This window comes from Bubalus kerabau, chromosome 4 (genome assembly GCF_029407905.1).
Source record: "Bubalus kerabau isolate K-KA32 ecotype Philippines breed swamp buffalo chromosome 4, PCC_UOA_SB_1v2, whole genome shotgun sequence".
NCBI classification, from domain to species: Eukaryota; Metazoa; Chordata; class Mammalia; order Artiodactyla; family Bovidae; genus Bubalus; species Bubalus kerabau.
In genome coordinates, this window is record NC_073627.1 from 172,443,710 (window position 1) to 172,466,933 (window position 23,224).

Genomic DNA, 23,224 nt, shown 5'->3' on the forward strand with positions numbered 1-23,224 from the left:
CATGAATGTGTTGTTTGTGAAAATTTACAAAACTCTACTCTTATTTGTACTTTTTGTATGTATACTGTACTTACTAAATAAAAATAAAAACAAACAAAACCAAGACCCCACTAAACTATTTTTTATGAAATTTGTTAGAAATCAATATTACCTAAATTTTAAAAATTAAATTATATAATTAGAAATGAATATATTGACATAGAATGAGCAAACTGAAACTTGAAATTTAGTTTGAATTCTGCTCCAAAAACAAATACTTGACGACAGTGCCTCTGATGTCTCTCGGAAGCTACAGGGATTAGTCTTTAATTTCATCAGAGTACAAATGTTATGTTGTGTATGTATCCAGATTTTACATTTTTCTTAGTCTACTAGTATGAAAGAAAACTAATTATCTTAGACAAGATTATCAGTTTCATCGATTCTTTTTTTTTTTTTTTAGGTTTTCACTATTTATTTATAACAGATATTCCATGTCCCGGATCATCTCTAGTCAGAAGTTCTTTGAGATGATGTCGTCAGCCTTGGCCAGCTGGAGAATGGAGTCATCTGACTCGCCCATCCTGCGAATGGCCCTGCAGATAGAGGTTTTAAACTGGCTGTTGAACCTGCCTGTCACCTTGTCAACCTCAGTCACGTTCATCTGGATGGACGCATGGGTCCTTGGCGCCAATGATATGGTTCCACAGCACATACAGATCCACGAACTTTCAGGCGTTCTGCATGTTGAGTGAGTGTCTCGGGCCCTGTGCTGTCCCCCCTGCCCGGACACCAGCCCACCTAGTTTCACTGATTCTTTCAAAGAATCTCAGTGCTTCTTACAAAAATGATTTCTTTCCAATTCAGAATCTGTTAATTCAAAGGGAAATGAACGTGTGTACAGAAGAGAAAAAGATAAAAACAAGGCCTTATTGTGTATATGCCACTGTTTAAGAATCTTCTATTATATCTTAAAATTCTTTCAAGATAGGTATTATACTGCCAATTTAGAGATGAAAAAACTGCACTTTAGTGTATTAAAAAAAATAAAAAAACTTGTACAGTAACCAACTATGAAGGACTCAGTGTATGCTGTTTTCCCAGAGACGTAATACTGTCACCTTATAGCTGTTAGAGATATATCATCGATATAAACTGCAAGGGAGAAATAAGAAACAAATATACATTGAATAACTTTGTCTTTCATACAAATATAAATGTGAGAGCAGGAAAAAAAAAAAAGGGATGTTTCTGCTGTGGAGAAGGAAAAGCCACTGGGGTTGTGTTTGTATGAAAAATGCTTTGAAACAGCTATATAGATCAGAGGTAATATGGTGTTACAGTTGAAATCATGGAGCTAACAGCAGTTAGGTCCTTCATAGGGTTTAAGAGTTAATACTTGATAGCAGTTTGAACACTGCCAGACACATAGCAGGGATTCAATAAATGTTTGCATCTAGTATGTATAGGGTGCCCAGCAGAGCCATGGAAAGCTCTCACTGTGGTTGAAGAGCAGCACCCTTACCTGTTAACCACCAACATCTGCTGGTGGTCCAAGGTGATGCAAGAGCCCGTATTTACAAGGATCTGGCCCAATTCACACCACAAGAACTATATAGTACATAGTCCGTGGTCCTCCCCCAAAGCACACTTGTATCAACAAGACGGATGATAGAGGAGTCATCACTTTTAACAATAATGTTTTTTATTATACAAAGCATTATAATTTTCTCAATATTCTTCACTCAATTATCAACAAACTTTCCACTGTATTCATTTAACAAATCAACAGTGTCAAACTACACTTCACTACCTTTCAATCTCCAAGCACTCAACTTAAAGAGACCAACAAAAAAGTGCTTGGAGTACCAAATGGAAAGAGAAGAAAACCTGGAAAGGTCAACAGAGATACTTACAAGCAGTTAAAGGGGATGGGTTAGGGGAGGAATTAAATTCCTGAGCACCATCAGATTTCCCTCATGGGTCAAAGAGGTTTACAAAATCAGTTTTAAGACATGAGATTAGAACTAGGGAATCAGAGGAACCCATACTCTGGATACTGCAGGTCATCCAAGTTCCTGGGTTGGCAGAAGTTAAAAAAAGAGGGACCGAGAAAGTGGGAATGGGGAGCAGAGGAGAGGCAGGACAGAGACAGGTGGTGAGAAGCACAGAGGGAGAAAGTTGTGCCTAAAAGAAATAAAGTTCGGAACTTGTCATGAATTGGAAAAACGAAAAGCCATAGTCACAAATCTGGAAGATGGACTACGGGACACGAAAACCTGGAATTTTATACCTTCCAGGAGGTGATGACAAATCCTGAAGCTGTACAGCGGCAGGCAGTGAGGTGTATTTAACACTAAACCATCTGTTTTATAAGAGTAAGACATTGGCAACCTTGCTTAACTAATTCTACTCTGGATTTAAAAACAATATGTGCCTAGAAGGTAGCCTCCCAAGCAGGTTACACGCCTACAGGCAATATAGAAGGGCTCTAGGCCAAGTGGGTCTGTAGAAAACAAAATTCAATTAATGTTACTGTCAAGTGAAGAAACAGCAGGTTTCATTGTTCTCGTCAACCTTTTTAGTAGTTTCCTAAAGCTAAGCCATTCTGATCACTTGAAATAAGCTAGTATTACCAAATACTGTATAATCAAATAGGTTGACTGTGATCAAACCCCAATTTTTCCTGAGCCTTTACTGCCTCTGTGATTTGGGACACAGTTGGCAGCATGGAAGTTGTTATTACTTTTCTGGGGGGCAGGGAGGGAACTGGGGGTCAACAATTGCCTAACTATATGTGTATGTAAACAAAAGAGATCAAACTGACCAATTAAATTAGCCATTCAGAATCCCTCTTGCCAAAAAGTTATAACCTTGAGACTGATTAAGCAAAACAGGATTCTGCTACGCAGATGCTCTGAGTCTGGGAAGCACTGGCTTTGATGATAATCCTGATGATAATTCAGTTTTTATTTCAATCTTCTCAGGCTCTTCTGCCTAAGACTACTCTGCCCAGCCGGAAAAAGCTTCACACAAACATGTACCAGGTTTTCACGTGATTCCTTCCAAGGGGCATCTCCCCATTCTCCTCAGTTGTCCACTTCCTCCTCTTCATTCTGTTCTTCTTCCTCCAGCCTTTCCTCGTCTTCATCATTGTCCTCATCCCTGCTCTTGTCCTGCTCTTCTGAATCTGTTTTTTTGTCTTTGTCCTTCTTCTTCTGCTCTGAAGCTTCCTTCTTGCCTTTTTGCTCCCTCCTATAAGCTGTAAGGATAAAGAGGAGGTTAGGAAGCAAGGCTGAACCAGACAGACAGCAGCAGCTAACTCAACTGGGTAACTGGAAAAGCTGAGATACAAAAGGAAAAATAATCTGCCCAGCATCACCAAACAGATAATGAGGTGGTGCCTGCCATTTGAGTCGCATCCAGTACTTGCTACTGGACTTTTTAAAAAAGAAACTCAAGTTGATAAAATCTCAGGGCCTCAATGAGCAGTCATTTAGGATGAACATCGACTTGGATGTTCAAGAAGACGAAAACGCAGTTACCTTCCAGAGCTTCTTTTAACGGGGTTACGAACCGCTGAAACTCCATCTCCTCCATGGCTGACAGCACATCGCTGGCATTCAGTGTCTTGCGTTTCCCTTTCATCGCAAAGTTGTTGGCACTGAAAGAAGAAAGATTAAGGGCTGTCAGATGCGCTCTTGCCGCGTATGGTGTGGGTGGGAAAAGGAGCACCCAAAGGTGGAACAGGAAAGCCTGCATGGATATTTGTGACATGGTAAGTCCCACCCTTCCCTATACAAAAGGGTTAAAGTAATTGTCTTATTTTGTTTCAGAGATTTCAAGATCTAGAACGAGGGCTCGGAACCTCGCTCCATTGAGATAGAACATAATTATCGGGATTTGCGGAGTCCAGGTTACGAACTCCAAATCAGGTGGCTCTCTTTACGCCTCCTTAGGCTTTAGCCCAGCTAAGCTTCGGCTAAGTCTGCCCGCCTTACCAGGATGTGGCGTACAGCACGAAGACGCTGGCGGCGCGGGAGATGGCGCTCCGGGCCTCCTTGGAGATGTTGACACCGTCCGGGAGCTGTGAGAAAAGCGAGGGTGAGCAAAGCTACCGGCCCAGCACCTGTTTCCCACTGCCCGCTCATCCGCTCCTGGTCCGGCCGCCAGCTGGAGCTGCTTACCGCCTCCTTGATGATTCTGGTGATGACGGCATTGGGCAGGTTTAAGTCCTCGGGCCTCTCCGCCATGGTCGCGGCCGGGGACCGTGCCTGCGACCTCCTCTTCTGGCCGCCACGGCGTCCGGACTTCCCGCGTCGCCACGGTCTGACCCAGCGAGGCTTCCGTCCCACCCCACGTTGCCTACAACGTGTCCCACAGTGCCCCGCGCGCCAGAGCCGCCTTCCTCCCGCAGCCCCGCCTCCGCCTCCAGTGGCCGGTGCGTCCGAACTTCCCACGCTGCGATGGTTTTGGCCCGAGGGCCTTTCGTCCGGCCTCACAGGCACCTGGCGTCCCTTCCCAGGCTCGTTTCCCTGCTTCACCCCTCCATCACATCTAGAAATTAAGTATGGCTCACTGGGGCTTCCGTTCCTTCCCCATAGTGCTTTGCGCCGCTGCCTGGCGACGGAGCGGCCGGGCGCCTAGCGTGGGAGACGGAGGCGTGGACTGAGCCGGCGGGGCGGGGCTCCTTCGGACGAGAGGCGGGGCTCCTCGCCCACTGCTTAGCTCGTCTGGAGCTGCGACTTCCCGCGGGCCTTGGCGTGCTAATAACTTGGTTTCTGCTTTGGTTTCGAGGAATCGCGGCTGTCTGTTGCCGCATTCTCCCACTAATCTTTTTAGCCTTCTCAACTTTGTAATACTGGTATTAAGGATAGCTGTTACCTAAAGTTTTTTAATACAAACTACTTTGCCAGCATGGTGCTAAAGCTGGCAACATCGACACAGGCATGACTAGACCTCTGGGCTCAATTCGGGCTGGTTGGGTAACAAAAGGGCAACACCCAGCCGTTTGTAAGAGTAACGTAACATTACATAAGCATTCAAAAACAAACCCTGTTACAGTTGTATTTGTTTTTTGTTTCATTGAATTGTTCATCGTGCATCTTTCCTAGCCAAAAATATTTTTCATGGTTTTGCAGTGGCTTTTTAAGTTCTATCATTTTTCTATTACATATGTAGAAATTGTCCTCACGCTCACTGAGCAGAAATTGTTTCTTTTTTTTTCCCTTGAAACTTGCTATTTCAGGTCACTTTTAGTTTTCCTGTTTGTGTTAGAGAGATGAGCACAGAGAACTATTTGTCTGTTATAAGAAAAAGAGCAGCAAAAGCGGTGATAAATGGCAACTGAAACTGCTTCAGATACAGATGATAGAGTTTGGTGGGGTAAGTCTCCACTTGGATAGAATACACCTGGTTTAAAGATGTTAGGAAGTGCTCAGCTCCAGCCAGGTGCTCTGTGGTTGGAATTGGGCTTCTGTGTTGTTAGATATTTTGATCTTTAAGAGGAGCCGGAAATCTGGACATTATATGGACTATTTCCATTTTTAAGTAATGGCTCAAAGTGTAGGCGAAACAAAACAAGTCATAGTTCAGTTCAGTTGCTCAGTCGTGTCCGACTCTTTGCGACCCCATGAATCGCAGCATGCCAGGCCTCCCTGTCCATCACCAACTCCCAGAGTTCACTCAGACTCACGTCCATCGAGTCAGTGATGCCATCCAGCCATCTCATCCTCTGTCGTCCCCTTCTCCTCCTGCCCCCAATCCCTCCCAGCATCAGAGTCTTTTCCAATGAGCAACTCTTCGCATGAGGTGGCCAAAGTACTGGAGTTTCAGCTTTAGCATCATTCCTTCCAAAGAAATCCCAGGGCTGATCACCTTCACAATGGACTGGTTGGATCTCCTTGCAGTCCAAGAGTCTTCTCCAACACCACAGTTCAAAAGCATCAATTCTTCGGCGCTCAGCCTTCTTCACAACTCTTCAGTCCAACTCTCACATCCATACATGACCACAGGAAAAACCATAGCCTTGACTAGATGGACCTTTGTTGGCAAAGTAATGTCTCTGCTTTTCAATATGCTATCTAGGTTAGTCATAACTTTTCTTCCAAAGAGTAAGCGTCTTTTAATTTCATGGCTGCAGTCACCATCTGTAGTGATTTTGGAGTCCCCAAAAATAAAGTCTGACACTATTTCCACTGTTTCCCCATCTATTTCCCATGAAGTGATGGGACCGGATGCCATGATCTTCATTTTCTGAATGTTGAGCTTTAAGCCAACTTTTTCACTCTCCACTTTCACTTTCATCAAGAGGCTTTTTAGTTCCTCTTCACTTTCTGCCATAAGGGTGGTGTCATCTGCATATCTGAGGTTATTGATATTTCTCCCGACAGTCTTGATTCCAGCTTGTGTTTCTTCCAGTCCAGCGTTTCTCATGATGTACTCTGCATATAAGTTAAATAAGCAGGGTGACAATATACAGCCTTGACGTACTCCTTTTCCTATTTGGAACCAGTCTGTTGTTCCATGTCCAGTTCTAAGTGTTGCTTCCTGACCTGCATACAAATTTCTCAAGAGGCAGATCAGGTGGTCGGTATTCCCATCTCTTTCAGAATTTTCCACAGTTTATTGTGATCCACACAGTCAAAGGCTTTGGCATAGTCAATAAAGCAGAAATAGATGTTTTTCTGGAACTCTCTTGCTTTTTCCACGATCCAGCGGATGTTGGCAATTTGATCTCTGGTTCCTCTGCCTTTTCTAAAACCAGCTTGAACATCAGGAAGTTCACGGTTCACGTATTGCTGAAGCCTGGCTTGGAGAATTTTGAGCATTACTTTACTAGTGTGTGAGATGAGTGCAATTGTGCGGTAGTTAGAACATTCTTCGGCATTGCCTTTCTTTGGGATTGGAATGAAAACTGACCTTTTCCAGTCCTGTGGCCACTGGTCAGGTGCAATTCCAGGCTACTAGTTTGTTGTCTTTGGTTTAAATTATAAGCTGTTTAGAACAGAGACTTATTTTGTTCATTATTGTTCTCAGTGCTCATAACAGGTCCCCTCACATATTTGATAGTCAAATAATTGTTTTGAGTAAAAGAAAGAAGAAATGGACACTCTCCTTAAAAAAAGTGATTAAGGATCTGGTGGTAGTGATTGCCTAAAACATTTCTAGAGGGAGAAAGATAACATTTATTGAGTACCTGTTATATATCATACATAAAAGTACATTACCTCATTTAATGCTTCTGCAATCCTACTTAGGGATTTCCCTTTTCCTACTTTATATGAGGAAACAGGCTGAGAGAGGTGAATTCACTTGCCAAAGACCATAGAGCCAGTAAATAAAAAGCTAGTGGCTTCTGATCCAACTTCTGAGTCGACTGACTTGCTGTTTCAGCAAACCCATTCATTTCTGGTGGGCACTTTAGCTGCCTGTATGAGAACTGGAGCATATTGAAAAATGGACCATATTGAAAAATGAAGCATCTCTTCTAAAGATTTGAGCCATCTAAAGCACTTCTGTGACTTATCTGTCCTGTGATATGTTACCCACAGGGAATTGGTTCCAGAAGCCCCTGTGTATACAATTATTTGTGGATATTCAGGTCCTATGTACATTGGTTATAATTTGATAAGGCTTTTTGGAGATTGGGGCATCCTCTGCCTAATGGTTAATGAAAGGGGAAAGGAAAGGATGTTAATAATTATTTTGAACTGTTTGCCAGACCTGTTAATATCCATTAACTAATTGTAGTGACCCTGATCAGCCCTGGGATTTCTTTGGAAGGACTGATGCTAAAGCTGAAATTCCAGTACTTTGGCCACCTCATGTGAAGAGTTGACTCATTGGAAAAGACTCTGATGCTGGGAGGGATTGGGGGCAGGAGGAGGAGGGGACGACAGAGGATGAGATGCTGGATGGCATCACTGACTCGATGGACGTGAGTCTGGGTGAACTCTGGGAGTTGGTGATGGACAGGGAGGCCTGGCATGCTGCGATTCACGGGGTCGCAAAGAGTCGGACACGACTGAGCGACTGATCTGATCTGATCTGATCTGTGAAATAGGCTTTTCCTCATTTTGCAGCTAAGGAAACTGAAGCTCAGATTGGTTAAATCTCAGGTCACTCAGCTATTAATTAAATGGCCAATTGGGAGGCCTTCTGAAGTCAGTCTGAATCCAAATTCTTGTCACTCTATTCCATGCTGAGATTTTCATACTTTCATGGTACCCCATTCTTAACTATCCTGTAACCCCTGTTTATCAATATGATTCAATAAAAACATTTTATGCTTTGAGTCCAAATTAATACTTGGACTAGCTAATGTATGTGAAAGTGAAGTCGCTCAGTCATGTCTGACTCTTTGCGACCCCATGGATTGTAGCCTACCACAATCCATGGGGTAGTAATATTCCCTAATTATATGGTGGTGGTTTCTCCAGAGGGCTAGAAAGCTGCAAGACTGGCTTTTGTCCTAAACCATTTGTAGATATGGATTTGCCAGATAAAAGCCAGTGGGATGAAACCACCTGTGACCTGGCTGGCTGTCAGCATCCACAATGCTGGGCAACTATCCGCCGGATTGAGAGGGGCCACCCTCGACTTCTGGACTCCTCCTCCAAATCTTTTCTGGATGCTGAAGGTGAATTAGCCAGCCCTGTCTCCTCCCTTACAAGATCCTTGAATTGTTTCTATTTGGCTCCCTCATGCCATGTTGTATGTTTTCTTCTGGTCTGGTCTTTCAGACAAGCTCCCAGTGCTTACCATTGTAAACATCGCAGATTCCTGCTTCCCGGCCAAGGGAGTTATTTGTCGGCGTCACTTACCAGGATTTACCTTCACAAAGGCTCGTTCACTATTGAGTTCAAAGTTTGACTCCAAGTTTGAAGGCAGGTAAATAATCGTGGAATCTTCCTTAAACGGCTTAATACCTCAAAATTGTGGGTTAACTTTCTTTGCCTATGTACTGAACTTTGAGAAAGCCAGATTAAAAACAAAGCATTAATGAGAAATGCCCTGGAGGCCCAGGGGGTGGAACTTGGCACTTTCACTGCTGTGGCCTGGGGTTCAATCCCTGGTCAGGGAATTAAGATTCCACAAACCACGTGGGAAACCACGTGGGATAGCCAAAAAAACACCCACAAACAACCACCCACCCCAGCACCCCCGACCCACCACCCAACAAGACAAACAAACCCTTTAGCAGTTCACTTAAAGGAGTAATGAGTAGGCAGTGTGGGAAACAGAAAGTATTCTTGCTTGTCTTGTAGGAGTTGGTTAAAGAATAACTCTCCTTTCCCTCCTCCCTCTACTCCCTGGTGATCTCTAGTGTGTTTTTCTTTTCGCCTCTATGCATTTGCCTGTTCTAGGTACCTCATGTAAGTGGACTCATACAATATTTGTTCTTTTGTGTTTAGCGTATTTCACCTTAGATAATGTTTTCAAGCTTCATTGATGTTGTCACATGAATGAACCTCATGCCTTTTTAAGGCTGAAAAATGTTCCATTGTATGTCAGTGCCACATTAAAAAAATTATTTATTGATTTATTTGGCTGTGCTAGGTCTTCTTTGCTGGACGAGCTTTTCTCTAGTTGTGACAACTGGGGGCTGCTTTCTAGTTGCGGTATGTGAGCTTCTCGTTGCAGTGGTTTTTATTGTTGTGGAGTATGGGCTCTAGGGCGTATGGGCTTCGTTAGCTGTAGCTCCTGGGCCCTAGAGCCCAGGCTCAGTGGTTGTGGTGCATGGGCTTAGTTGCTCCTTGGCATGTGGAATCTTCCCGGATCAGAGATTGAATCTGGTTCTCCTGCATTGGCAAGTGGATTCTTTACCACTGAGCCACCAGGGAAGCCCCACATTTTGTTTATTGGTTTCCCTGGTAGCTCAGATGGTAAAGAATCTACCTGCAGTGAGGAAGACCTGGGATCAATCTTGGGGTTGGGGAGATCCCCTGGAGGAGAATGTGTGTTGGGGTCCTTTAATGGACCGGGACCTGGCGGTCTGGAGGCGGCAATAACAAAGTGAAAGAGAGAAAGAGGCTGATACTCCCTGGTTTACGCAGAAAACCAATAAAGTCCTTGACACAGGACTTGCATCTCTCATGAAGGCAAGGGGCGCCCTCTCGAGATGGGGTGAAGGCACAGGGCGCCTTCTCGAGAGAGTCTTAGAAGCCCGGCAGGAGAGTGAACAAGACAGGTCTCTGTGCTCCAAGGAATCAGCCGGAGAGAGAGAGAGAAAGAAAGAAAGAAAGATACAGGGACCCAAGCTCTGATGGAGCAAAGGTGCTTTAATGATTTTTCTGTGTGTGTATATAGGCTATAGTATAAGAAGTTTCTTTCGTCAATGATAAAGATCAGAAAACCAAGCGTATAACAACCGTTACCAAGGGAACAAGGAATTAATAATTGCCACAAGGTCAGAAGACCATCCATATCTCAAGAAAGGGGATCGAGACTAAGCAGTTTTGTCGTGAAGAGAATGTTTACTAAAGGAGACTCAAGCCTGTCTCACACAATGACCCTGGTTCCTGGGAGCAGCATTCTGCTCCGCTTGAAAAGAAACAAAGGACTTGTGAGAAACAGCACGTAGGAATCCTCCTGTTAAACATTCCCTGACAGACGTGGCAGTCCACCCCAGTGTTGTTGCCTGGAGAATCCCCACGGACAGAGGAGCCTGGTGGGCTACAGTCCGTGGGGTCACAGAGTTGGACACAACTGAGCGACTAAGCGCAGCGCAGCATGTTTTTTAACATCTCTGTCAAAATTACTGATTAAATTTTTACTGATGGTTATGTAACTGTTTGTAGTTGGAGAAAGGCGTAGGCTAGGAATTCAGTTTGATGCAACAAATAGTTATGAAGGTTTTGCAATGTGCAATGTCTAGAAGTTGTTCAAGGAAAAACAAACAAGCAAAACTTAAGAAGATGATAAGACCTGACATTCATTTGGTAGGTATTAAGTCCAAGGTTTTCTGTAGATAAGTAGGAGCTTTTCCTCATAGCACGAACTTTATCATCCCAGTAAGTCTTTTGTGACTCTGTTTCATGTTTGGAAACTCATTTTTTAGGAAGGATTTACCTGACAGAGACTTAATGAACCGTGCTGATAGATCTCCCAAAGTAAGTCACAGATTAAAAAAGGTATTTCCTCAGCATTTTCTCTTTACTACTGGGAATAAAATGTTGCCTTTATTTAACATTGAGGATGACTGTAATCCGAATAATGACGATGATAACTACCTACTACTGAGCCCTTACTATTAGCCCTTACTATTAGTCTAGTAGCCCTTACTACTAGACTCTGTGCTCATGTTTTTACATGTTATACTGTTTCTAGAAATCCCAGACCTAGTGATATTTATTTGTGGCAGTTTTCCATAGTTAAGAATTTTCTATCTCTCCTGTATACAGCGTGTTCAGCTACTGTCATCTCATAATACAGGGAAATTAGAATGCTGGAATGTCAGACCTAAAATGAGCCTCAAGATCGGCTATACTCATGATTTTAAAACTTTTTTAGCTATCACTTATGGTAAGAAATACATTTTACAATAAAATACCATGGGACAGTCTTCACCCTAACTGTAAGTTACACTATACTGTGAAAGTTTCTATCCTTTTCTCTTTCATTTTAAAACAGTGTAGGCTGTGATTCACAAAATTTGATTTTGTGACCTATGAATAAGTTACAACTGCAGTTTGAAAACTGTTTCTGTGGTCTGTCTCATTTATCTCACAGTTGAGGAAACTGAGGCCCAGATAGGAAGTGATTTTTTCAAAAGCACAGCTAGTTAAGAAAAGAGCTATATTTTAAGAAGAAAAAACCCTTCTGCTTGTCTACAGTAGAGATTTGCTATTCTTTGCAGTCCTCCTGGATGCCGTTTATTTTTTCCTATGAGATCCTTCACTTTTCAGTGTCACGTGGTGGAGAGTGTAAGAACCGAGGGAGGGTAGATGGGTTTGGATAGATGAGTGAACAAATCACTTACCTCTTTGGCCTCTTCAGAATGAGAGTGTTAGATTAAATTAGTTTTTAAATTAATTGTTTGTCTAGGATAATACATGTATATGGTTCTAAATTCAAAATGCATGTGCCCCAAATATCTCCTCTGTTCCCCCAAGTCGGTCAGTTTCTTTTCATGGGGACAACCTATTTTTAATAGTTTTTTTCCTGCATGACTCCTGCTAGGGGTACAGACTAGATGATTTATAAACTTTCCTTATTAATCTAGTGTCCTAAATAGCAAAATGTGAAAAAAAAATTATGACTTTAACTTTTATGTAGATGCTTGTAATTGTAGACAGGCTATAAAAGAGAAAAACTTGCTTCTGCTTCTTTCGGTTCTCTCCCTGCTCCCAGATTGTGTTGTTTTATCTGCAGGGGATCTTAGTTTTTGGAGTGCAGTGGGCAGAATAAGTAGTGTTCCCTTGGGTAAGCCCCAAGGTGTCCTTCTATGAGGTGGGGTTGGGAGTTGCTAAATGCCACCCTAATGTCACAGGGAGGCTGGTGAGACCATTCACTCATCAGTGCTCACTCTTGCAGAGTACCTTTCCTGATAGCTTGGTTTCTCGAAGGAATATTATGAAGCTATTTTTGGGATAAGAAATGTTTATTTTATTCTATTTTTTTTTAATCATCTTCTGAACCACCATACCTTTTTGGTTAGCATGATGATTCATTCCTTAGCCTGGTACTGAATACCATCAGGAGTGGTACCTTTAAGCCATACATAGGTTTTATATTTTTCTCTTAGCTATCAGTGCTGAATTTGAATGAGACAAAGCTTCCTTGTCCTCAAGATGTAGGAAATATGGATGTCATCTGGATCCCAGAGAAGCATGTGAGGTGAGTATCATGTTGAGAACTTGGGAGTCTTCAACTCTTGTGTTCTACAAATGCCTACTGTCTTCTGCCAGCCTTCTCTCTGTGAACTCCTTTTTAGCTACCTATTTGCATGAAGGAGGAGGTCAAGCAGAGCAGAAGGCCATGGCCTCTTGCATTTACCTCTTGAAGTGATGTGAAAGTTGCTCATTCATGTCCAACTCTTTGTGACCCCATGGACTGTAGAGTCCATGGAACTCTCCAGGCCAGAATACTGGAGTGGGTAGCCTTTCCCTTCTCCAGGGGATCTTCCCAACCCAGGGATAGAACCCAGGTCTCCCACATTGCAGGCAGATTCTTTACCAGCTGAACTACAAGGGAAGCCCAGGAATACTGGAGTGGGTGGCCTATCCCTTCTCCAGCGGCTCTTCCTGACCCAGGAATTGAACCAGGGTCTCCTGCATTAGGGTTAGGGTTAGGGTTGCATTGCAGGTGGATTCTTTACCAACTGAGCTACCAGGGAAGCCATAAATGCTGCCCTGGAATTCTTGTTAGTGCACTTTGAGATTCATGCTTTGGACTTTTCTACATCAAATTCTGCTGCTGCTGCTAAGTCACTTCAGTCGTGTCCAACTCTGTGCGACCCCATAGATGGCAGCCCACCAGGCTCCCCTGTCCCTGGGATTCTCCAGGCAAGAACACTAGAGTGGGTTGCCATTTCCTTCTCCAGTGCATGAAAGTGAAAAGTGAAAGGGAAGTCATTCAGTCGTGTCCAACCCTCAGCGACCCCATGGACTGCAGCCTTCCAGGCTCCTCCATCCATGGGATTTTCCAGGCTACTTGTCTGTAAATAGCATACAAGATAGGGCCCAATGTATTTGTGAGGTTTATTAAGAAACAGATGCCTTCTATCAGTTTTTATTGTTAGTCATCAGCAACTAGTAAAAGTTTTCAGTGAAGCACCCAAATCTTTGGTCTCAAGCCTAAGGACTAGAGCATTGATACAAAATGAATAGCATATAGAATTTGTGTACAAAGCAGCTATGATAAAGATCACTTGGTGAAGGTCCAAAGATTTGCTAATGTTGACAATCTTTGGAAGAAACGGATTTTTCTTTCATGACTGCTGAGGCTCTCAGATTCTTTTAGAGTGACTGTTTAGACATGTTGTTCAAGTCGCTAACTCATGTCTGACTCTTTGCAACCCCATGGACTGTAGCCTCCATGGAATTTTCCAGGCAAGAACACTGGAATGGGTTGCCATCTTCAGTTTAGAGATGATGAGACTTTATTTTCTTTTAAAAACATCCTGTGAATGCTTTTATATGTATGTATGTGTGTATTGTGTGTATGTGTGTGTGTGTGAATATATATGGCGTAAACAAAAAACCTCTAAGGGTTTCTTTCCTTTCATATAAAAGAAGCCCAGAGTTAGGTGGTCCATGGCTTGTATCTCAGCTCCATGAGGTAATCAGACACCAGAACACCTTCTGTTAATAGCTTTTTGGGCCATGGCTCCCACCTTCTGAGGTGCTTCATGGGGGTTTCAAAGTCTAAGTTGACTGATAGAGTTTAAGTCATCATATCTGTATTCCAGGTAAGAAGGAGAAGGAAGATGACAGAGCAAAAAATATTTGAGCACCTCTGGGCTAAGCAGTGGAATTCAGTCAAGAACTAAATACTTTGTCCCTATCCTCATGGAGTCTTATGGTGGTGGTAGGATTCAGACATTATAAACATTCCTGCACCTAAGTATATAATTATAATTTGGATTAATACTATAAAAGTAAATAACTGAATTGTTTGAGAGAATGGAGGGGAGCCTAATTTAGATGTGAGGGCAAGATGAGGGGGGTTTCTTGTTTTTAGCAGCCTCTGAACTGCAGGTACCTTTGAGTTCCTAACCAGCCATCTGTGAGTACTGAATGGAGGATAGAAATCTTCATGGTCATCATTCATAAATATGCTTTATGCTTCTGCTTAAGATGTCTGGGAATAAGTTGTGGTTATTCTTATTTCAAGCCCAGCTGAGGAGAAGCATATTATTTGCAGCCAGGATGGGAATATGAACAGAAAGAAATCTCCAGGGGTAAGTTTAAAGTGGCCAAATCTTCCTGATCTTCGTCTGTAAGAGTTTATTTTTGTTTGCCCCCTTCTCGCATTCTGTCTTTAAATGAACAACATCTGCAAAATAAAACCCATCTTAAGGAAGGCGTGTAATAACCAAACCATTTTCTGTGCAGAGAAATGAAGAACTAGGTCTTTTCCCTACCTCCTCCCTGTAGGAAGGTAAAAGAACACCTTGAAGAGAAGTTAGGAGCAACTGCTGGGCATTCAGAGGGAATTTTAGGTTGATTAGAAACTAATTTTCAGTGTGATGAAAGTGAAAAGTGAAGTCACTCAGTCTTGTCCAACTCTTTGCTATTCCATGGACTGTAGCCCACCAGGCTCCTCTGTCCATGGGATTTTCCAGGAAGAATACTGGAGTGGGTTGTCATTTCCTTCTCCAAGGGATCTTCCCAACCCAGGGATCAAACCCAGGTCTCCTGCATTGCAGGCAGATGCTTTAACCTCTGTACCACCAGGGAAGCCCTGGTGTGATGGGAATAGAATTTCAACAGACTAGAAGTTACAGTGGACCCATGCTTCTTTTTTTTTGGTGGTTGGTTGGTTTAGTCACTAAATCGTGTCTGACTCTTTGTGACCTCATGGACTGTTAGCTTGCTGGGCTCCTCTGCCCATGGAATTTCCCAGGCAAGAATACTAGAGTGGGTTGCCATTTCCTTCTCCAGGGACCTGTACTTCTAATGCTACTTCTACCAATTATTGGGTAAATGTAGCCTTGGATAAGTCACAAAGCCGGAAGTTTGCTACATCCAGGAGAAGAGTATCTTGGCCCATTTTGTTCGTTGCTGAATTCCTAGCCCTAGCCCTCTGCCTGGCACATAGTTGGCCAATAAATATTTGTTCAGAGCCTTTTGGAGGAAATAATGAAACAAGTCCATCAATCCCTGTGTGATCTGATTTCAACAATATGGTTGAAGAGCCAGATTGGTAAAGATGTGGCAGGTTGTAGTGTAGAGGGAGTGAGGACGCTGGAGTAGGTCTGGAAACAAGGAGTCTCCCACGCCAGCGTTGTGTTGGGAGGCTGGAGTGGTGGTGGGACAATGTGGCATCGAAGAGAGTGCTGCAGGGAGTTCTTTCTATTGTTCCTCTTCCAGAAACACAAGTTGGAACTTCCAGGGATAATTATACCGCCTCCCACCCCAGCACACTTGTATGAGCAACTAATTTCAGAATCCTTACCTTTATGGAACCAATTTGACATGTTGCCTCAGGATCTACTGAAGGAGTGAGTGTCCTGTAAGCTGTGGGAGAACCAGAGCATCCTCTTTTCTCTAGAAGCCAAGAAAGGTCTAAGCAGTGTGCTCTTTCTGGGGAGGGAGGGAAGAAAACCATCCCCCTACTTGGTCCCTGAATTTGTGGACTTACGCATATGCAATGATGACGATAATCACCACCATTTAAGTACTTACCACCTGCCAGGCCCTGTACTTAATAATTAGCACACTACCTATATTCTGTCATTTAAACCTTCACTGGGGGGTAGACACACTGTTCTTTTTATAGATGAGTTATGGGTTAAGCAGAAGACAGAATGGATATGTGGTTTGGAGCAAGACCACCTTTGAATTTTGTATTGAAATTCTTTGCCTTCGTGAATTTCCGCAATTTATTTAGCCTTATTAATCTTCATTTTCCTCATTTGCAAAATGAAGATCACAAACCTGCCCTTGGGGTGTGGTAAGGATTCAGTGGTGTAAAGCACATGAGCCCGACATATAGTAAACTTAATCCACTCTGCCATTATGGCCATAGTTGCATCTGGAAGCCGTTACTGAATGAGCATCTGTTGGTACATGCCTTTTAAGGCCCAGGGTGGACATGTCTGCAAATATAGGGCCCTTTTCTTCTCTTTCTCCCCAGCCAAGAAAAGCTATTGCTGACTGTCTCTGTGTCTGTCCCCTTCAGCCTCTTGCTGGATAAAGGGAAAACCATACTTTATCCAGAGATGCGGACACAGTTGGCCATGATGAAAAAGAAACCTCCCTTGGAAAAGAGCCGACCCAACAGTGCCATTTCTGCTAAGATGTATCTATCTGTACACCGTCTCACCCTACAAGTAAGAGCTAGGGACCCTCAGGGGAAGATGTCTGGGTGCAAGTCCAAACTCACCTGCCCTCAAGTCTGGAGGACTTAGCTTTCTAATTTCTTTCTCTTCTATTCTTCCACTCTGGATCCAGGTGCCACAGAAGGACTGGGCTGTGTGTGGGTGAAAGTGGATGTACAGGGAGAGGTTGGAGGAGAGCAGCATTCTCTATTTCTTCTGCACTTGGCTTCCCACACCTTTCCCCTCTCCCGAGCTCCTGGTATAATGTTGCACACACTGGGCTTCTCAAAAAAGTGCTCATGGACTCGACGGATAAAGGCATTTGGGGATACATTTTGGGAAAGAGAAAGACCTACAGTAGAGCTTTTTTCTTTTCTCTTCTTCTTCCTTTTTTTTTGCTCTAGAAACCAGCATTGCGATATCCTGAACATTTGAAGAAACACTATTCTAACCTGAAAACGGATGGTAGGTTTTCTGATGCTGCTAGGTCTCCAGGTACCATCCCCACTCTGCCCACATTTCTTACATTTGATCTTGGTCCCAACTCAGTGACGTTTGCAGCCACAATCATACAGGGTCACTTGTAGACCTTAGGAGACTGCAGTTTCAAAAAGCACCCCCTCCCAGCGTGGTCCTGACCAGCGGGGAGAGAGCCTCACTACACAGCAGGCGGCCCAGGGGGAGGGCGGGAGCTGTCTGGGAGAAGAGGGCTGAGCTGGCTGTCTGGTCACCAGGTCATAGGAAGCAGCAGCGGCAGCAACAGAGGAAGGCGAAGACAGCCACTAGGAAACAGGTAGAGTGACAGCGAAGGGACGCTTGGGACGCTTGAACGCTTCCACTTGGGGTTGGAGCAAGTGGGTGCAGCCTGGAACAGGAAGGGGTTATACAAGGGATGGGATTCTCCCTGTTTGCTGGTTGTAGATACAAAGTTCCTGTGTGGTTATACTAACAGCCTTCTTTTCAACCCTTTTGGAAAAGATTTCTTCACTTTCAAAAGTCCTAATTCACCTCCTCCTCATGTGGGTTTCAGGAGGCTAAAAGGAGATGCAAGAGTGAACCAGGGAGCCACAACACCTCGCACAAACATTCAGGTGCCGTGGTTTGTGACCCACGCTGTGGTAAGGAGAATATATGGGTTTGGGAGTGACAGAATCCCAGGACCTAGCTGAGGACAGGAGAAGCTGAACACATTTGGCATTTGAGGATCCAAGTTTGTCAGGCACTTGAATGCTCCTTGGAATGCTTTGGTTTGGCTGGTCTACCATGTACCAGCCTTCCTTCAAATATTTGCTCAGCAAGTGAGCTGGGCCAGATGTCTGCTTCACATGGGGATTTGAGAGATGGCCATGAGCATGAGTCAGAATCACTTACTCCTCAGGTCCTACTTTAGAAAAGGAAGCGGTTTGGGGATGAAGAGTTAGCCCGGGTTATTGAAGAGAAGAGCCTCAAGGGCCCACTGGCCCGTGAGACCGGGAAGAGCCAGGGCCCCTCACGAGAGCCCCAGGAGAGTTCTAAGGATGCAGAGTCAGCCACTTCTCAGCCACAGGTTGAAGTCTCAGGGGTCTTTCACGGTCCAGTCCTGTCCAGGAGGCAGGGGGCTAGTTCTTGACCGGCGGTCCCTTTCCTCTAGTGTTCATGCCAGGGATAAGAGACTCCCCCTTTTGGAGTTCTTATCATGTCTGAGCTGAAGGATATACTTACCTCGGTCCCTCTGACGTTTCTCAGTTTGAGTGCAGAATGAGAAGCAAGGAGAAAGAATCCCCCTAAACCGCGGCAGATTCTTCTGCCCTAAATAGACTGGACATCGTTGTCTGTGATGAGGAACTAACTGTTTAATCGTCAGAATTCACCCTCCAACCGTGGGGCACTGGGAAAGTGAGGGTGAGGTGTTTCCTGAGAAGGATGCTTTTCTTGGTTTATCTCCCAACTCATCCTGTTCTCTGATACTAAAAGTGTCTTCTAACCTGGAGATCGAAGAAGCCTCCTGACCTTCACATGGGAGGTAGACAGCACTGGGGCTGTGGCCCAGCGCGGAGGCACCTGCTCAAGGTTAGCCCGGCATCCAGGCTGTTGACAGCTCCCCTGAGTTTCATTCTGGTGCCTTGTTCCTCTTCCTGGTGCCTCCAGTAGGAGCAGCTTTGCTTGGGTGGGGCTTTTGAATTATGTTGTTAGAGCAGTGGCTTGTCCTCTCTGAGTTGAGAAAGGCCTCGTGGAAGAGGTGATTTTTGCACTGGATCCTGGATATTTGTGAGAATTTCCCGGATACGGAAGAGAATTCCTGGACCAGGGATGGGTTGGGTGAACGTGTCTTGGAGGAGCGTGGCTGCAGGGAGCACTGAGCAGTCTGCTGTGGCTGTGGGGTTGGGTATTTAAGGGAGAGAGGTGGATCAGGCTGACGACATGGCCTGCTGAGATGTTTGATCTTTATCCTCAGTGGTGGGCAGTGGTGATCTGCCTTGACGGCACCCGGAGATCAACTGAGGAGCTTTCAAAACCGTAACACCCGTGTTGCACCCTAGACCTATTAAAATCACACTCTATGGTGTTGGGTCCAGGCCTGGGTGGTTTTCAGAATGCCCCAGCGTGTAACTAAGGTGTGAATCAGTGCTGACAGGGAGCCAGCACAACTGTGGAGCAAGGGACTTCCTTGTTTGCCTGTCCCTTTTAGCCTCATACTGCTGGTGGTAGCTTGGAAGAATTGCTCATTTAAAGGAAGAGAAACAGAAGGGAAAGAATTAGTGCATTTTGTGACTAGTTGGGGGAAAGATCTGACACAAAAGAGTCATAGATCTAGAAATTGGGGGGTGGGAGGATGTTCATTTTCAGAAGTCAATATAGGTAACTTAGGGATGGCACAAGAAAGAAAGAACAGGATTCATAAACTGAACAGATAGACCTAGGAGTCCTTCTGCTACGCTGACATACAGGTGCTTGCCCCTTAGGTTTCTCTGAGGAATCCTGGATCTTTTAACACACAGTTTACCTTACTCACTAATTCTATGATAGATGTGGTCACAGTCCCAGGCGAACAAGAATCACGAATAGAACTTAAGAGGGCCTCATTCCCTTTGACCTGCCTCTAAGGTCCTGGCTGGGGAGTCACCTGTAGACTAGGGGTCAACTAGAAGCCCAGCAATGGGATGTGGAATACCAATAAGAGACTTGAATTGATCTTGTGGTCGCTAGGTCGCAAAACTCTACGAGGTCAGGAAAGCAACAAAAAGCAGCAGCAGCAGATGAAGACAGAAGGCCCCACCTTGAAACAGGTGAGAGTGTATGAGGTACATCCTGCTAGGGCCCTATTTCGGTTGGCTATGGTGTGCATGCTGACACTTTGGTCGTGTCCGACCCCGTGACGCTGTGGATTGTAGCCTGCCAGGCTCCTCTGTCCATGGGGATTCTCCAGGCAACAATACTAGAGTGGGTTGCCATGCCTTGCTCCAGGGGATCTTTCCGACGCAGACAGGGATTGAATCCACGTCTCTTAGGCCTCCTGCAGTGGCAGGAAGGTTCTTTGCCGCTAGTGCCACCCGGGAAGCCCTTAGTTGTCTACTATTGTATAACAAACCACCCAAAGTGGGACCACAGTGGTTTGTTATTTCTCATGATTCTGTGGGTTGATTGGATAATTTTCTGGTCTTGCCTAAGGTCACTCATGCAGCTGCATTCAGCTGGAGGCTGGGCTGGGGCTTTGGCCAAATTGTCTTTAGTTCTCTTTTATGAGGCCTCTCCACGTGTCTAGTCTGGGCTTCTTGACAGCCAAGAAGTAATCTCAGGAAGGCACTTTCCTAGGGATGGGCCTGGAACTGGAACCATGTCACTTCTACCACATTTTATTTGTTAAAAAAAAAAATCGCAAGTCCAGTTCAGATTCGAGAGGAGAGGAAATTGACTCTGTCTCATGATGATCACTTTTCACTTTCAAGCATTGGAGAAGGAAATGGCAACCCACTCCAGTGTTCTTGCCTGGAGAATCCCCGGGACGGCGGAGCCTGGTGGGCTGCCGTCTATGGGGTCGCACAGAGTCGGACACGACTGAATCGACTTAGCAGCAGCAGCAGCAGCAGCATAATGGTAAGAACAGCATGTGCTTATAGGAATGGGAAGAACTGCTGGCAGCTGCCCAGGTTTGATACCTGGGTTGGAAATATCCCTTGGAGGATCCCACTCTAGTATTCCTGCCTGGAGAATCCTATGGACAGAGAAGCCTGGTGGGCTACAGTCCATGGGATTGCAAACAGTGGGACATGACTGGGTGACTAATACATACACACGCCTTTGGAGGCAGTTTACCCTTAGTTAACTGCTGGGACTGGGGAAAACTGCATTCTGGCTTCACGTGGTCAGCGTGCAGGGCAAAAGAACCCATGACACAGCTTCTCTTTTCAGTGTCAGATGGTGGCATTTTGTCCTGTCTTAGACGTTAATTTCTCCAAGGAAAGCATCATTTAGAAAAACCCTTTGTTTCCTAAATTCTGACTCAAGTTTCTTTACACTTTTCAATTTCAGGATTCCACAGAGAGACCACAGACAAACGTTGCTAAGAAATCCCTGGACTCCTCCCGCAGTAAGAAGAGTAAGAGCCTAGGGTGGAGGAACCTTAGAAAGTGTCTTGAGGACAGGGGGAGCAGAACCCTGTTGATCAGGATGGTTCACTTCCCTGGAGGGCACAACCCTCACACCTCAGAAGAGTCCTCCAGGCTCCCCAGCCCTTCCTTTTCTGTCTTCCATTTTTCATAGTTAATTGGGAGAAGGCTACAGGTGCAGTTGATGGCTGGGTCTTTTTTTAGGTCCCGAATTATCCCAAATAGAATACACTAAGAAGGACATCAAGACTCAGATGGAGATTTTGCTGGAAGACCAAATGAAGTCCCCAAAGAGTGCTTCTAGCATTAGCTGGAACCCGGAGCTCAAACTGCTGAGGATTCTTCAGGCCACAGATGAAGAGGATGAGGAGACCCACCCCTCGGGCACAGAGTGAAGTGTCCGAGGTGTAGGCGGAAGGATGCTCGGGCTCCCAAGCACAGCGGCCTTGGACATGAGGGCAGGAAGGAGCGAGGACTTCGACTCCCTGGAGCCCTTGCCAGGGTCTGACCTTAGGGATTCTGTTTTCTTCATTTGCTTCTACTTGCTTCTGAAATAAATGAGAGAGAGAAAAAGCCCTTTCTAACTTAGATTGTTTCTGTCCCTTTAGGGCTCAGGGTAATTTTAATGATTAAACACAGCCGCTGCTTATCAATAGACACGTTTCTCTGTTTCTGGGTCACTTTTATCTCCTCGCTGAAACGCTGAAAGGTTTCTAGTTATAGGAAGATGAATTTGGGCTGTGGAAACCCCTAATGTGCTGCTTTTCCTTTTATTCTCTGGAAATTGTTTGTCTTGAGGATAACATCTGCATCTGTCAAATAACATTCATTGTTACGTGTCATATTCCTATTCATGTGGTAGGGGACTTGGACTGACATAAAAGAGTCCAAGGATCCAGTTCCCGAGTTACTGAGTCTGCAGGAAAATTTCAGTAATGCTTGTAAAGACTCAAAATTTCAGAGTCTCGGGGTCCCCTGTGCTTGGTTTTTGCAAGGATTTTTTTACAGTGTTTTTGTCCTTAAACTTTTTTAATACAGAAAATTTCCAAATTAAGTAAAAGAATTAGGTAAAATTATTGAAACTCTCAGGGACCCAGAGTCTTAGGTTTGAGTTATAAAAGCCTGGGCCCCACGCCCATGAGTTTCGGTAAGAGCAGGTGGGGCCCCAGTATTCTCAGCAGTTCTGCTCCCGAGCTCGAGCTTCCTCCCCATAATTAGGGGCTGGATGGAAGAAGAGAGATTCCATCTTTAAGCTGTACTCACCAGAGCTTAGTCTCTGCAACAGGCAGGGGCAGGATGAGAAAGGATGACATTCTGTTCTTCCTGGAAAGTAGCCCTCGGATGTAGAACTAGGGAGGGATGGAGCCCTGTGTCCTTGGGCTGCAGCAGTCTAGAGGAGACTCATCTCACTGAAGTAGGGGGAAAGGAGTAGGTGGGGAAAGGCTCTTCCCTTCACATACCATAGACTCTTGCAGTTCTCACCGAAGTTTTGTAGATGTAAGATAAGGGAGTTAGAGAATGCAAGGTTCAGAAAAAGAACTAGACTGGCACTTTACAGATCACCTTTAATGAGGCGAGAAGGGACAGCAGTCAGATTAGCGAGCTGCTGCACTAACCTAAGAAAAGAATAAGTATATATAGGCACGTATATGGAAAGTTACTGTCTTAAGGG

At 44.7% G+C, this 23,224-nt stretch overlaps 2 protein-coding genes and 1 pseudogene across 6 annotated transcripts; 1 reads left to right on the forward strand and 2 right to left on the reverse strand.

Annotated features, from left to right (window-relative positions):
- Positions 1 to 447: 447 nt before the first annotated feature.
- On the reverse strand, positions 448 to 1,524 carry LOC129650682 (40S ribosomal protein S21-like; annotated as a pseudogene).
- Positions 1,525 to 1,666: 142 nt separating this feature from the next.
- On the reverse strand, positions 1,667 to 4,406 carry POLE3 (DNA polymerase epsilon 3, accessory subunit). The gene is made up of 4 exons (XM_055579403.1): positions 4,167 to 4,406; positions 3,981 to 4,066; positions 3,525 to 3,643; positions 1,667 to 3,241 (listed from the first exon to the last, which is right to left on the reverse strand). Exons 1-4 carry the CDS (start codon positions 4,230 to 4,232, stop codon positions 3,069 to 3,071), a joined length of 444 nt encoding a protein of 147 aa, XP_055435378.1. The 5' UTR covers positions 4,233 to 4,406; the 3' UTR covers positions 1,667 to 3,068.
- C4H9orf43 (chromosome 4 C9orf43 homolog) lies at positions 4,325 to 22,125 on the forward strand. Of its 5 annotated transcripts, none has more exons than XM_055579402.1 (14): positions 4,325 to 4,420; positions 8,468 to 8,620; positions 8,724 to 8,871; positions 11,042 to 11,093; positions 12,728 to 12,819; positions 14,818 to 14,884; positions 16,017 to 16,147; positions 16,828 to 16,978; positions 17,371 to 17,431; positions 17,701 to 17,759; positions 17,997 to 18,084; positions 20,153 to 20,232; positions 21,476 to 21,542; positions 21,757 to 22,125. In XM_055579402.1, exons 2-14 carry the CDS (start codon positions 8,470 to 8,472, stop codon positions 21,945 to 21,947), a joined length of 1,338 nt encoding a protein of 445 aa, XP_055435377.1. In that variant the 5' UTR covers positions 4,325 to 4,420; positions 8,468 to 8,469; the 3' UTR covers positions 21,948 to 22,125. The 5 variants fall into 5 exon arrangements, with proteins under 5 accessions (XP_055435377.1, XP_055435376.1, XP_055435373.1 ...); XM_055579401.1 differs by having other exon boundaries at positions 4,411 to 4,547; XM_055579398.1 differs by lacking the exon at positions 4,325 to 4,420 and adding an exon at positions 4,671 to 5,364.
- The last annotated feature ends 1,099 nt before the right edge of the window (positions 22,126 to 23,224 follow it).

What these genes read in the sequence shown, in the direction of transcription:
- POLE3 (XM_055579403.1), bottom strand. Translation starts at nt 4,232, where the DNA reads ATGGCGGAGAGGCCCGAGGACTTAAACCTGCCCAATGCCGTCATCACC. An exon ending in CCAGAATCATCAAGGAGGCG is followed by an intron (nt 4,067 to 4,166) that starts GTAAGCAGCTCC and finishes CTTTTCTCACAG; the next exon opens with CTCCCGGACGGTGTCAACAT. An exon ending in GTTAAAAGAAGCTCTGGAAG is followed by an intron (nt 3,242 to 3,524) that starts GTAACTGCGTTT and finishes TTATCCTTACAG; the next exon opens with CTTATAGGAGGGAGCAAAAA.
- C4H9orf43 (XM_055579398.1), top strand. Translation starts at nt 5,319, where the DNA reads ATGGCAACTGAAACTGCTTCAGATACAGATGATAGAGTTTGGTGGG. An exon ending in AAGGCCCCACCTTGAAACAG is followed by an intron (nt 20,233 to 21,475) that starts GTGAGAGTGTAT and finishes TTTCAATTTCAG; the next exon opens with GATTCCACAGAGAGACCACA. An exon ending in CTCCTCCCGCAGTAAGAAGA is followed by an intron (nt 21,543 to 21,756) that starts GTAAGAGCCTAG and finishes GTCTTTTTTTAG; the next exon opens with GTCCCGAATTATCCCAAATA.